Source organism: Phoca vitulina, unplaced genomic scaffold (genome assembly GCF_004348235.1).
Source record: "Phoca vitulina isolate PV1807 unplaced genomic scaffold, GSC_HSeal_1.0 scaffold13, whole genome shotgun sequence".
NCBI classification, from domain to species: domain Eukaryota; kingdom Metazoa; phylum Chordata; class Mammalia; order Carnivora; family Phocidae; genus Phoca; species Phoca vitulina.
Genome location: NW_022589716.1, coordinates 2896742 through 2909036, shown reverse-complemented (window position 1 = coordinate 2909036; position 12295 = coordinate 2896742). Strand labels below are relative to the sequence as shown.

General features: G+C 50.9%; 1 protein-coding gene across 3 annotated transcripts in view; it reads right to left on the bottom strand.

Annotated features, from left to right (window-relative positions):
* Positions 1-945: 945 nt before the first annotated feature.
* Positions 946-12295, bottom strand: part of PGPEP1 (pyroglutamyl-peptidase I) — a 31204-nt gene continuing 19854 nt past the window's right edge. For all 3 annotated transcript variants that reach the window (XM_032412483.1, XM_032412484.1, XM_032412485.1), the window contains 2 exons: positions 9411-9643; positions 946-5424 (listed from right to left, as the gene is read on the bottom strand). In XM_032412483.1, coding sequence (XP_032268374.1) covers positions 5232-5424; positions 9411-9643 — 426 coding nt within the window. In that variant the 3' untranslated portion in view covers positions 946-5231. The remainder of the gene's footprint in view (positions 5425-9410; positions 9644-12295) is intronic.

Below are 12295 nucleotides of genomic sequence, written 5' to 3'. Positions count from 1 at the left end.
GGGAACACCGAGCACTCACCCCTTTCCTCCGTCCTCCCGTAGTTTTATTACACACCAGTTACACGCCTGGAGCTGTGCTGGGTGCAAAGGACACCTCCTCTGAGGGAGCGAAGACCCTGTGTCCTCAGGGACTTGGAGGAGGTGCCCCCTCCCCTGGACCCACGTTCGCCAAGACAAGTCTTTTTGGTTTCAAAGATTTATTCTTTGAAAGCCCCTGACCCTTAAAATGTCTTCATTCTTGGGCGCCTGGGTGGCTCAGTGGTTAAGCAACTGCCTTCAGCTCAGGTCATGATCCCGGAGTCCCGGGATCGAGTCCCACATCGGGCTCCCTGCTCAGCGGGGAGTCTGCTTCTCCCTCTGACCCTCTCCCCTTTCATGCTTTCTCTCTCTCTCAAATAAATAAATAAAATCTTAAAAAAAAAAAAATGTCTTCATTCCTTCTGAGGACATACATAGGGGAGTCACCAAGTCCTATTTCTGGTTCAAACTGCTTAGCTCCAGACCTGTCCACCCCCTGGCCATGACACGTGGGACAAGAGGCTTCACCTGGCAGAGCCTCAGTTTCCCCATCTGTAAAAGGTGGTAATGGCACCCCCCACCACAGGGTTGTGAGTGGGAACTCGGCACGAGCTGGGGTCTAAATGATCGTGACTCAAATCCCAGCGCCACACCCCCTTGCTGTGTGACCACAGGCAAGTGACTCAGTCTCTCTGTGCATCAGAACAAATGCACTGGGTTGTGCGGAGGGAGACCATTCAGTACAGAAATCTTGTCATTCTTAACTCAGCACATTCATAACAGCCACCACAGGCTGAGCACCAGGTCACAAACCAGGGACAGAAATCCCAGTGAATCAGGGATGCCCCTCTGCCCACTCAGGCCCTCAGGCCAAGGATGACCGAGGTGGATACTAACCCCTCACAAAGACACACAAGAAATCACGTATTTCAACTGTTTTATTTGCTTTCTGGGGTGTCAAGTTTGGGATCTTCCCGAGCCCAGCCCCCAGCAAAGTCACGACAGACCCTTCCCCGGCCTGGGCTCCCAGACAGGAGGGTTTCAGACAAGGCACTCACAGGAACTCTGGGGGTCAGGGAGAGGCCACCCCGAGATGCGGGGGACAGGCCCACCTTGGGGGACAGAAAACACAGTTACCTTAGGTAGGAAAGGTTTTTCCTAAAGAGAGATTTAGGATGAGCTAGAAACCTGAGATGTTAAGGGAGCCCCAGAAACACACCAGGCACCCCCAGGGCAGGCAGAAGGTCAACCCTGCTTCCTTGGTCCCTGGGGATGCCACATGCCTCGGGAGCACAGAGTCCAATTCCAAACCGGCTTTCTCTGGGATGTCCTAGAGACAAAGTGTGTCGGCCACAAAAGCCACTCACCCCAGTCCCCCACCTCTGCAAATGGCTCTGGTGACCCTGGGCTGGGCCCTGGGGAGCCAGGGCCACCTCCCAGAGCCTAGGGTTGCTTCTCTCTTTCCCACCTTGTCTCCTTTCTCTGTGCCCCATGCATACTGGGGAGGCAGGCACTTCTGTGGGTCTCGGGGCAGCTGAAAAGGAAGGCCTGGTGAGGAGAGAGATGGGGGCAGGCGGGGGGGGGGGATTTGGTGAGGGGACCAGCTCAGGGCTGGAACATGCTTCCCCACTGTAAAAACAGAGATGTTCTCCCTCCTGGCCAGCAGCCCCAGGCCCTTAGGAGGCACTTGTGCCTGGGGAAGGGAAATGTAATCTGGGATATACAAATAAAAGGCCTCTTTGGCTCCCCAAGTCCCACGGATCCAGTGGGATTCGCGGCCACGGGGAGCCCCCTGGGAATGCGGCGGCCTGCCTCTGCCCGCGGGACCACCAGCGCCCCACACCGGCTGCCCGCGGCAGCGCTCACAGGGTGGAGGCTGGGCCCGTGGAGAAGAATGGGGCTTTGTCCCGCTATCCCCAAAGGGGACTTTTGGGTTTAAACACTCCAAGGGGTGGAGAGGTCAAAGGTCAACAGTCTAGACAGTGGCAGCAGGAAAGAGGCCGGTGCTGTGGGCGGATTTCCAGGAGCAGCTCCCCTCCCTGGCCCACACAGGCATGTGGGTACACACACACACACACACACACACACCAGCTGGCCTGGCTTCCTGGCAGACACTTCTAAGACAACAAAAAGGCATCCTGAATCTCCTTTTCCAGCCATCCCCCTGAGCAGGCCCTTTCTGTTCTAGAAGTCACCGTGCCAGCAAAGAGCAAGGCGGCTGAAAAGGATTTTCCTTGCCGAAACGATTGCGATCTGACGTTTCCGCAAAGGCCCGGCGCCTCTTGGGAAGCCATGATTTCTGCCCCCCACCTATCCCCGTCTCTCCCCGTGGCCAAGGGACCTTGGCCATTCTTTGATTGGACCAGGCGGGCCAGGCGGCACAAACCCAGTCCACCAACTCAAATTCCTGCTTCTTCTCACCTTTCTTTCCTTCTTACTAACCTCTCCTTCTTATTTCTTTTTTAAGCTACAAGCTCACGTCCATCCCACTGGCCTTGTTTTTGGTGAGCAAGGGGGAGCCGAAGGGGCTGAGAGAAGAAGAAAGGTACCCTTTCGGTGTGGAGGGCGTAGCACCATGAAGGAGATGACTGGTGCTGCCCCTCTCCCCCACCTCGGCACCCCCATGGGGGCCCCCACTCCGATTTCTTACAAGATTCCCCCAGCAGCCTTGCCACCACATCCCACTGCCCATCCTTCTACCATGAACACCTGCTCACCCCTCCCCCCGTTGGCGTCTCTCCCCTCCACACCCTGCCAAGCCACACCTACTTCACAGACCCGTCCCTCGGCCCCGCTCTGTGTGCCCCCCTCCACCTGAGACTCTGCAAATGACAAGGGAGCAAGAATGGGCCTTGGTTCTCCTTTCTCACAGGAGGACATTTTAGTCCGACACCCAACAAATGCAGACAGACACACCATGGAGAGAACAGATGAGTTTGCCCAAAAGAAAACCATTTTTAAACTAGAAAATAAAAGTAAAAAAAGCTGGCGGGAAGTGGGTGAAATGTTTAATGGCTGTCTGATTGAATAAAAATGTGCGAAATGCTCTGCATCGTGGACAAGGACAGGATTCTGGCTTGACTTGATGAGAAAATCCAAAACCTTTGCAGGAACACAAAAATGACATACATACACTCAACAATGATCGGACAATAAGTTATACCTCTAAATCTCTGAATCACATGGTGCTTTAAACAGAGAGGCAAAATGAAGACAAAGGAAAGATGAAAATGTGGAGTTTGGGGATGGTGTGTCTGGGTTCCAGTGGGTACCCAGCTAAGCGCAGACCTGGCTCATCTCCAGGTCCCCCCCTTTCCCTCCCCATCTTGCCTGAATTCATTTCCTCCTTCACACCCCTGAAGATCAGACCTTTGGGGATCAGAGCTAGATGAAACCTAACGTTCTCAATAAGACCTCTGGGGAGACCCCCGAGGCTTGAGCTCCCCACATTCAGAAGAGTCACAATTTCTGCTTACGGAATCCCACACGGCAGATTTCTCAGGAGACGGCAATCTCGGACTGGGGACGTGAGCAGGGCATTTCTGGCAGAAGGCAGGCTGACATGGAGAGAGGGGCAGAGTCCCGATCAGTCGAACCTGCCAGCCACAGGCCATGCCCACTGCCAAGTGCCAGCCCCAAGTCACCCACCTGGAGCCACTTTCCCCTCCGGAGAAAACCCAGGACCCAGAAAATGCATTTAACTCAGAGACCTATCAACCCGGTTCTCAAGCAACACCGCAGCTCAGCAGAGAAGAGAAACTCCCCAGGCCAGCAGAACAAGAGGCAAAGAAGGGGAATGTTTGAGATAACGAAACAAAACAAAAATCTCATCTGTTTTAGAAAGAACTGCGTGCTGGGTAACACCGACGTGATCCAACCTGGCATCAGACTCCAGTCCACCTCTCACTTAGGGAAATGATAAAACCCCCGTCTTCTCCCCCAAGCAGGAGAACACTTCCAAAATGTGTATTTGCCTCAGCCGGCTTCACAGCTGCTGTCATTCTTTTCCTCTGGCGGGTATCAAGGTCCAGCTGAATTCAGTGGCCTCCTGGGTGAGGTTACTCTCCTCCGTGGCCGCTAAGTTCAAAGTTGCCAGGGACTGAGATCAAAATTTACTCCGTCTCCAGAACCGTCTACACAAAAGCCCACGGGCTGCTCCAGCACCCCCCTGCTCAAACACAGCACACATGGAGATCAGCAAACTCCAGCCCCCGGGCCCCATTCTGGGCAGCCCCCCCAACTTAAGGAGAACAAGAAGCTGGTCCCCAGCACCAAGACTGCAAAAATCCAGGCCAGATGTGGGGTGGGTTTGCAGCTGCTACAGATTTTTACATATTAAAAAAAAAAAAAAGTCACGTGCAAGTCAAAATGACAAGGGCTGTTTTCCTACCCCTGCTCCAGAGTCCCCACGGGTACAGCTCACAGCTCTGGTGTCGAAAGGGTCAGCCCACCTTTTTAACCAGCTGGGGCAGCAGCTCCCACCCCCCCAGGGCCTGGCCAAGGGCCCTGCCCGCCTGAGGAAACGGAACCCGATGTCAGCTCCGACACAAAGATGTGGGTCCCGTTTTCAGAGAAAGAGGCAAGAAGGGGCCGCATCCCAGGAAAAAGAAAAGACACTTTGTCGTCGGTGAAAGCCCGCGTTTTAACCAAAGGGAATATAAATTCCTCTGTGCCCAAACTAGCACTATTGTTTTTGAAAAAGAGAATAAGAAAGAGAAGGGAAAAAAGCCTCCGCCATATCCCAAGGCAGCCCTTTCCGGGGCTGTCCCAGCTGCTGGGACATGGATCAGGGCAAACACTCTTCAAGGAGTTTTTAAGTTTGGGAAAAACCAGTCATGGACGGAGGGAACACTGGAATCCCTTCACCAGAGACTTAGAAAAGCAGGTGAGCAGGTGGCCCCAGCTGTGGGATCAAGAGCAGAGATCCACTTGACCAGGATTCCCTGTGGAGATCGGGACCCACCAGCTTCCCAGCCATTGTGGCTGTGTCCCCCAGATGCAAAGGGAAATCGAGAAAAAAAATCTTCAGCCACCTTCTTCAAAGCGACCAGCCCTTTTGTGGAGAAGAAGGGAGAGGAAGTGTGTACGTTGGAATATTGATCCAAATCCGATCCCCAGCTGACAGGCTTATCCTCCTTGGCCAGGCCCCCAGAGGGCGGACGTCCCTCCCAGGGTCCCTAGTGGGACGAGGTCTTGGGAGGCCCGAGAGGCTCTCAGTGTTTGTGGCGACAGTTGATTTTGCCTTCTGACTGCTCCAGGACATCCAGCATCTCCTCGATGATGGCCCGCAGCGCCCTGCCCAGCTGGTCTGCGTTGTAGGGCTTGCCCAGTGGAGGCACGTGAACAAAGGCTGAGCGGCCATGACTCTGGTACAGCGAGGTGTAGTAGGTGAAGTCACAGAGGTACCTAAGTTTCAGGGCGTTGGGGGCAGGAGGGAGACCAAAATGGGGTCAGAGGGTCAATACATAGACTAACAGGACAGCCTCCATCCAGATCTGCTGTAAGACCCCCAACCTCGCCAGAAATCTACAAGATGGAATACTGCTTCTCCCTCCCACCCCCCAGGTTGGCAAAAATGAAAAAAACCTGGTAACTCCAAGTGCTGGTGTATATGTGATCAGGAAGGAGGCAGTGAGATACGGCTAGCAGGAATGCCAATTGCCCCAGGGGGAGAATTTGGCAGGCTAGGAATATTACAAATGCCTGGACTTGATGACATGTTCTTGCCGGTTTTGAGAATCTGCCTTCAGAAGCCAACTGCATGAGGGCACAAGAAAGATGAAGAAGGTGTTCGCTGCACTGTTAAGTATAAAAGTAGAGTAAGAAGCAACCTGCTAGGGTCTGAATGTCTCTCCTCAAATTCAGTGTTGAAGCCTTAACTCCCAATGCCTTGGTATTAAGAGGCGGGGCCCTTGGGAAGCGAGAGTCCTCACAAAGGGGGTGAGTGCCCCTTATAAAGGAGACCCCAGAAAACTCTCTTCCTCCTCCTGCCACGTGAGGATGCAGCAAGAAGTCGGCAGTCTGCAACCTGGAGGGAGGCCTTCATCAGAACCTGACCAGGCTGGCGCCATGATCTTGAACTTCCCCACCTCCAAAATTGTGAGCAATCACTTTGTGTTGCTTATAAGCTGCCTGGTCGGTGGTATATTGTTATAGCAGAACGAACGGGCTGTGACACAACATGACTGTCCACGGACAGAGGAGTGGCTTCCTAAATGGAAACAGCCACACAATGGAATGAATACTATGCAGCCATTTGCAAGGCATGCAGTGGATCCATTGGGAACCGGAGAATTCACCAAGACCCGTGTTGTGTGCCCGCAGGTGAAATTGAGGAAGAGGGCGCTCAGGAAAAGGCACATTGTGTAACCCCATCCACGTGAGAGGAAAGCTAAATAGGACAAAATCCTAAATCAGCACACCAAGTGCTCTGTAGGCAGCTGACCCTGAACAACATGGTTTGAACTGCAAGGGTGCACTCATACAAGGATTGTTTTCACCAAATATAATACAGTATTATAAATATATTTTCTCTTCCTTATAGTTTTCTTCAAGTGTTTATTTTAATTCCAGTTTGTTCCAGTTTAATTCCAGTTAGTTCATATATAGTGTTCTATTATTTTTTAATTATTTATTTGAGAGAGAGAGAGAGCAAAAGAGAGCATCAGCAGCAGGGAGAGGGAGAGGGAGAAGCAGGCTTCCCGCCGAGCAGGGAGCCCGATGTGGGGCTCGATCCCAGGACCCTGGGATCATGACCTGAGCCCAAGGCAGAGGCTTAACTGACTGAGCCACCCAGGAGCCTCTACAGTGTTCTATTAGTTTCAAGTGTACAATATAGTGATTCAACACGTCCATACATCACCTGCTGCTCAGCATGACAAGTGCCCTCCTTCATCCCCATCACCTATTTCCCCCACCCACCACCTCCCCCTGGTAACCCGCAGTTTGTCCTCTACAGTTAAGAATCTGTTTCTTGGTGGGGCGCCTGGGTGGCTCAGTCGGTTAAGCGTCTGCCTTTGGCTCAGGTCATGATCCCGGGGTCCTGGGATTGAGCCCCTTAGCCGGCTCCCTGCTCAGCGGGAAGCCTGCTTCTCCCTCTACCTGCCGCTCCCCCTGCTTGTGCTCTCTCTCTCTGTCAAACAAATAATCTGTTTCTTGTTTTCTCTCTTTTTTCCTTTGCTCATTTGTTCTGTTTCTTAAATTCCACACATGAATGAAATCATAGGGAATTTTCTTTCTCTGACTTATTTCACTTAGCATAACAGTCTCTAGTTCCGTTCACATTGTTGCAAATGGCAAGATTTCATTCTTTTTGATGGCTGAGTAATATTCCTCTGTGTGTGTGTGTACATGTATACGTGTGTGTGTGTGTATCTCACATCTTCTTATCCATTCATCAGCCGATGGATACGTGGGCTGCTTTCATGTCCTTATGATTTTTTTTAATGTAATCTCTACACCCAATGTGGGGCTCAAACCCACAGCCCCAAGATCAAGAGTCGCACACTCCACTGACTGAGCTGGCCAGGCGCCCCTCCTTATGATTTTCGTAATAACATTTTCTTTTCTCTAGCTGACTTTATTGTAAGAATACAGTATATAATACATATACAAAATGTGTGTTTATCAACTGTTTATGTTATCAGTAAGTTTCTGGTCAACAGTGGGCTATTGGTTAAGTTTGGGGGGTGGGGAGTCAAATGTTACACAATTTTCAATTATGCAGGGGGGCGGTCAGTACCCCTACCCTCCATGTTGTTCAAGAGTTAACTGTCTATGGAAAGGTGTAGGAGGTTTTACAATTAAGTCTCAGATTTAATAGAGGGATCGCTAAGGAGAAGGAGAGAAGGCAAGAGAATTTTTCACGACGGGAGCATATGAGAAGATATTCTAGAATTATCTGTGCAATTTAGAATTAGTTTTATTTTTAAAAAATATTTTATTTATTTATTTGACACAGAGAGAGAGATAGCGAGAGAGAGACAGCATGAGCAGGGGGGAGAAGGAGAAACAGACTCCCCGCCCAGCAGGGAGCCCGATGTGGGGCTCAATCCCAGGACCCCGGGATCATGACCTGAGCCGAAGGCAGATGCTTAACCGACTGAGCCACCTGGGCACCCCTGGAATTAGTTTTAAAAACAGAATGATGGCAAATTTGGTTATTCCATTCAGTCTACTGAGTCTGCCACCGCCGCCTTTGGGCTGGAGAAGTGTACAGAGTACTGAGGAATGGAGACACTGGTGCTGACAGGACATAGAACAGAGAGGACACAGCTTGGTCTAGAGGGTTGCAGAGGCCCCCCCAAGGAGGCAACATGTTGGAGCTAAGGCCTGAAAGATGCCTTATCCAAGGGAGGTGAGTTCTGAGCAGGGGCCACAGCATGTGCAAAGGCCCTGAGGCTAGAGTGAGCGTGGTGTGTTGGAGCAACCAGAGGAGGCTGGTTGGTGGGGCTGGCATGCAGTAGGGGCAGGAAGAGCGAAGGCAGATGAGGGGAGAGGGGTGGCAGGGACCAGACCACACACCACCTGTGGATGGTGGAGATAGGTTGGGATTTTATTCTAGGTGCAGTGGGAGCTGCAGGAGGGATTAAGCAAGGAAAGGACACCATCTGATTTAAATGTATAAAAGACTTGTAATAGGCTAGAGTTTCTTCCCCAAATTGATGTTTATTCGGAACCTCAAAATGCGACCTTATTTGGATATAGGGGTTTTGCCGATATAATTAGTTAAGATGAAATCATACTGGACTAGGGTGGGTCCTAAATCCAACGACTGGAGTCCTCATAAGAAGGCCATGTGAACACGCACACAGGGAAGAAGGCCATGGGGAGATGGAGGCAGAGATTGGGGTGATGCAGCCACAAGCCAAGGAACCCCAAGGGTTACCAACAGCCACCAAAACCCGGGAGAGAGGCAAGGAACTGATTCTCCCTCAGGACCTCCAGAAGGAGCGAACGTTGCCAACACCTTGGTTTTGGACTTCTAGCCTCCAGAACTGGACAGCGTGAACTTTTGTTGTCCTAAGCGACCAAGTTGACGGTTTTTGTTATAACAGCCACAGAAAACTAACACAGAAACCCATGGCGTAGAGGGGGAGCGCTGTCAGGGCCGGGGCAGAGGGGGCAGGAGGACCACCAGGGAGGTGGCTGGGGCAGCATCCAGGTGGCAGACAACAGGGCCTGGGTGGGGACAAGTGGGCAGACCCATACATCATGAGTCCTGGAAGCAGAATCAGTGGGACCTGTTCCGAACATATACTTAGCTCCAGTCCTCGTGAATAGTGAGTGCTCAGCCCACAGAGGCCAAAGTCAACACACTTGGCTTGCCCGCCACTAGCCTGGGCAGGTAGACGAGGGAAGCCACCGCTCGTGCTCACCCCCAGGTGCCCTACCTGCCGGCATCTTGTGAGATGGTCACCGACACGTCCAAGCCCAGCGTAGTGACCCTCTTACAGACAGCGTCCATGTCGATGATGGAGTCAATGCTTTCTGGGCCGTCCTCCACGCAGCACTGGGAGCCGGGGCAGAAGCGACAGTTGTCCAGCCCCTTGTAGCCCTTGTTATGCCCGCACTTCTCCAGCGTGACCGTGGTCGCCATGCCCGACACCCCCACATGCACCACGAGCTGCAGACAGACGTGCAGGGCTTAACCAGGTTTGCCCATGAGACTGCGGGTTCCCCCCACCCACCCACCCAGGCCAAGAAGAGGACAGCATCCTCCCCGGAGCTCTGCCTGGGGTCACATCGTTTCTGGCCCTTGCTGCGGGACTAGACCATCCAGTCACCCCACAGAAAGGTCTGCCCAGGAAACATGCCAGGATGTACAAAATGCTAGGAGGTCCATTGCAGCTGCATTCACGCAAGCAAATTCCAGAAACCACCTCATTAGCCATTAGCAGGGGGTTGGCTAAATAAATCAGGAGCTACTACACAGCTGTTAACATGCCAAAAGCAGTTCTTTTTTTTTTTTTTTTAAGATTTTATTTATTTATTTGAAACAGAGGGGGAGAGAGAGGGAGAGAGCGAGAGCATGAGTGGGGGGGAGGGGCAGAGGGAGAGGGAGAAGCAGACTTCCTGCTGAGCAGGGAGCCTGATGTGGGACTCGATCCCAGGACCCTGGAGTCACGACCTGAGCTGAAGGCAGACGCCTAATCAACTGAGTCTCCCAGGCGCCCCCCCCCCAAAAGCAGTTCTATAAGGGAGGATCTTCAAAACATATTGCCAAATACAAAGGACAAGGTATAACCTCCATGAATCAAACCTATGATCAAAGAGGCAATAATCTGTCAGTGATCACTTCAGTGTTTTTTCTAAAAATGAGAAAAAAAAAACCATGAAAACACCGGCAGGCTCAATAATAGGAGAACAGTTACATTCATTACTAAAAAGTGCCCAGCTGTTAAAACAACATAAGAGAGATAAGTTATCGAACACTACATCTGAAACTAATGAAGTATTGCAAGTTGGCTAATTGAATTTAAATTTTTAAAAATGAAAAAAAAAATAACGTAAGGGAGAATTTTTAACGACCTAGGTAATAAAATTCTCATGATAAAATATTTACAAAAGGCAGGGCACTGCACTGAATACAGTTGAGTTTCAACCATTAATTATTTGTGTATATGCTTACACACAGAAAGGGCATTGCAAATGTAAATATTTATATATGTAAACATTTAAAATATGGGCTGCGGAGCATGCTGTCCCATACAACGGGGGTGGGGGGAGAGCAGGGGGTGCACATGGCTAGTGATCACTTAAAATGTGGCTGGTATGAATTGAGATGTGTAGTCAGTGAGGAACACACATCAGATTTTGGAGGCTGGGCACTCAAAAAAAAAAAAGAATGTAAAATGTCTCATTAATACCTTTTTTAAGGTTGTTTATATGTCGAGATGATAATATTTTATTTTTTTAAGATTTTATTTATTTATTTGAGAGAGTGAGCAAGAGAGAAAGAGAGAGAGAGCACACACAAGTGGGGGGAAGGGTAGAGGGAGAGGGAGAAGCAGGCTCCCCACTGAGGTGGGGCTCGATCCCAGGATCCAGGGATCATGACCTGAGCTGAAGGCAGACGCTTAACCGACTGAGGCACCCAGGCGCCCAGAGATGATAATATTTTAGATACAAAGGATCACATTGAAAATATTATTAAAATTTATTTCACCCAGGAGCACCTGGGTGGTTCAGTCGGTTAAGCGTCTGCTTTCGGCTTGGGTCATGATCCCAGGGTCCTGGGATCGAGCCCCGCATTGGGCTCCCTGCTCCGCGGGAAGCCTGCTTCTCCCTCTCCCGCTCCCCCTGCGTGTGTTCCTGTTCTCGCTGTCTCTCTCTCTGTCGAGTAAATAAATAAAATCTTTAAAAAAAAAAATAAAAATGTGCCTGGTGGAAAATTTAAAGGGTCCTACGAAATGGCATGATAAGGTCTAGAGGGCCACACTGCTGGAGAATCAAACTCTTTGGAGGTACAAAGTTCATTCACTCACTAACTGGATGCCCCACATCTGGTACTGTGTTATCTGGCGCTCCAAAAACTGAATATTGGGGAATGTGAAAACAAAGCAGCAGCTGTAGTATAATGAGCTGAATGGTGATATTCCCCTCATACCAAAAAAAAAAAAAAAAAAAAACAACACCCAAAAAACAAAAAACAAAACAACAAAAAAAACAGCCCCCCAAAACAAAAAACAAACAAACAAAACCACCCCTGTCCACTGCCTGGAAACCGTGACCGAGATCTTATTTGGAAAAACGGTCTTTTATAGATGTGATTAAGTAAAGGATCGCGTGATGCGATCCCCCTGCACTCTCTGGGTGGGCCCCAAATCCACTGACGCGTGTCCTTCAGAGACACATGAAGGAAAGACAGAGACAGGTGGAGAAGTCCATGTGACCACAGACACCGGAGTGACCCGGCCACCAGCCAAGGAACGCGTGGAGCCCGCAGGAGCTGGAGGAGACCAGCGATGCCCCGCGCCCCGGCGGGAGGGGGTGCCGCTCTGACGCCCGGATTGCGGACTTCCGGCCTCCGGGAATGTGACAATGCATTTCTGCAATTCCGCAGTAGCCACGCGGATTGCTTCAACCGCACGCGTGTGCGCACACGCGCGTCCGTGCACACGCGGGTATGCAGATCCGTGCGTGAGTGATAGCCATAATCGTGGTGCCAGGTAACTAAGCAGGGGTGATTCTCTATGGCGTGGAAATTTTGAAAAACATGTTCATGCTTTAGGGTATTTTTGTTAAAGGCCCGACGGCACGCACAAAGCAGAAGAAA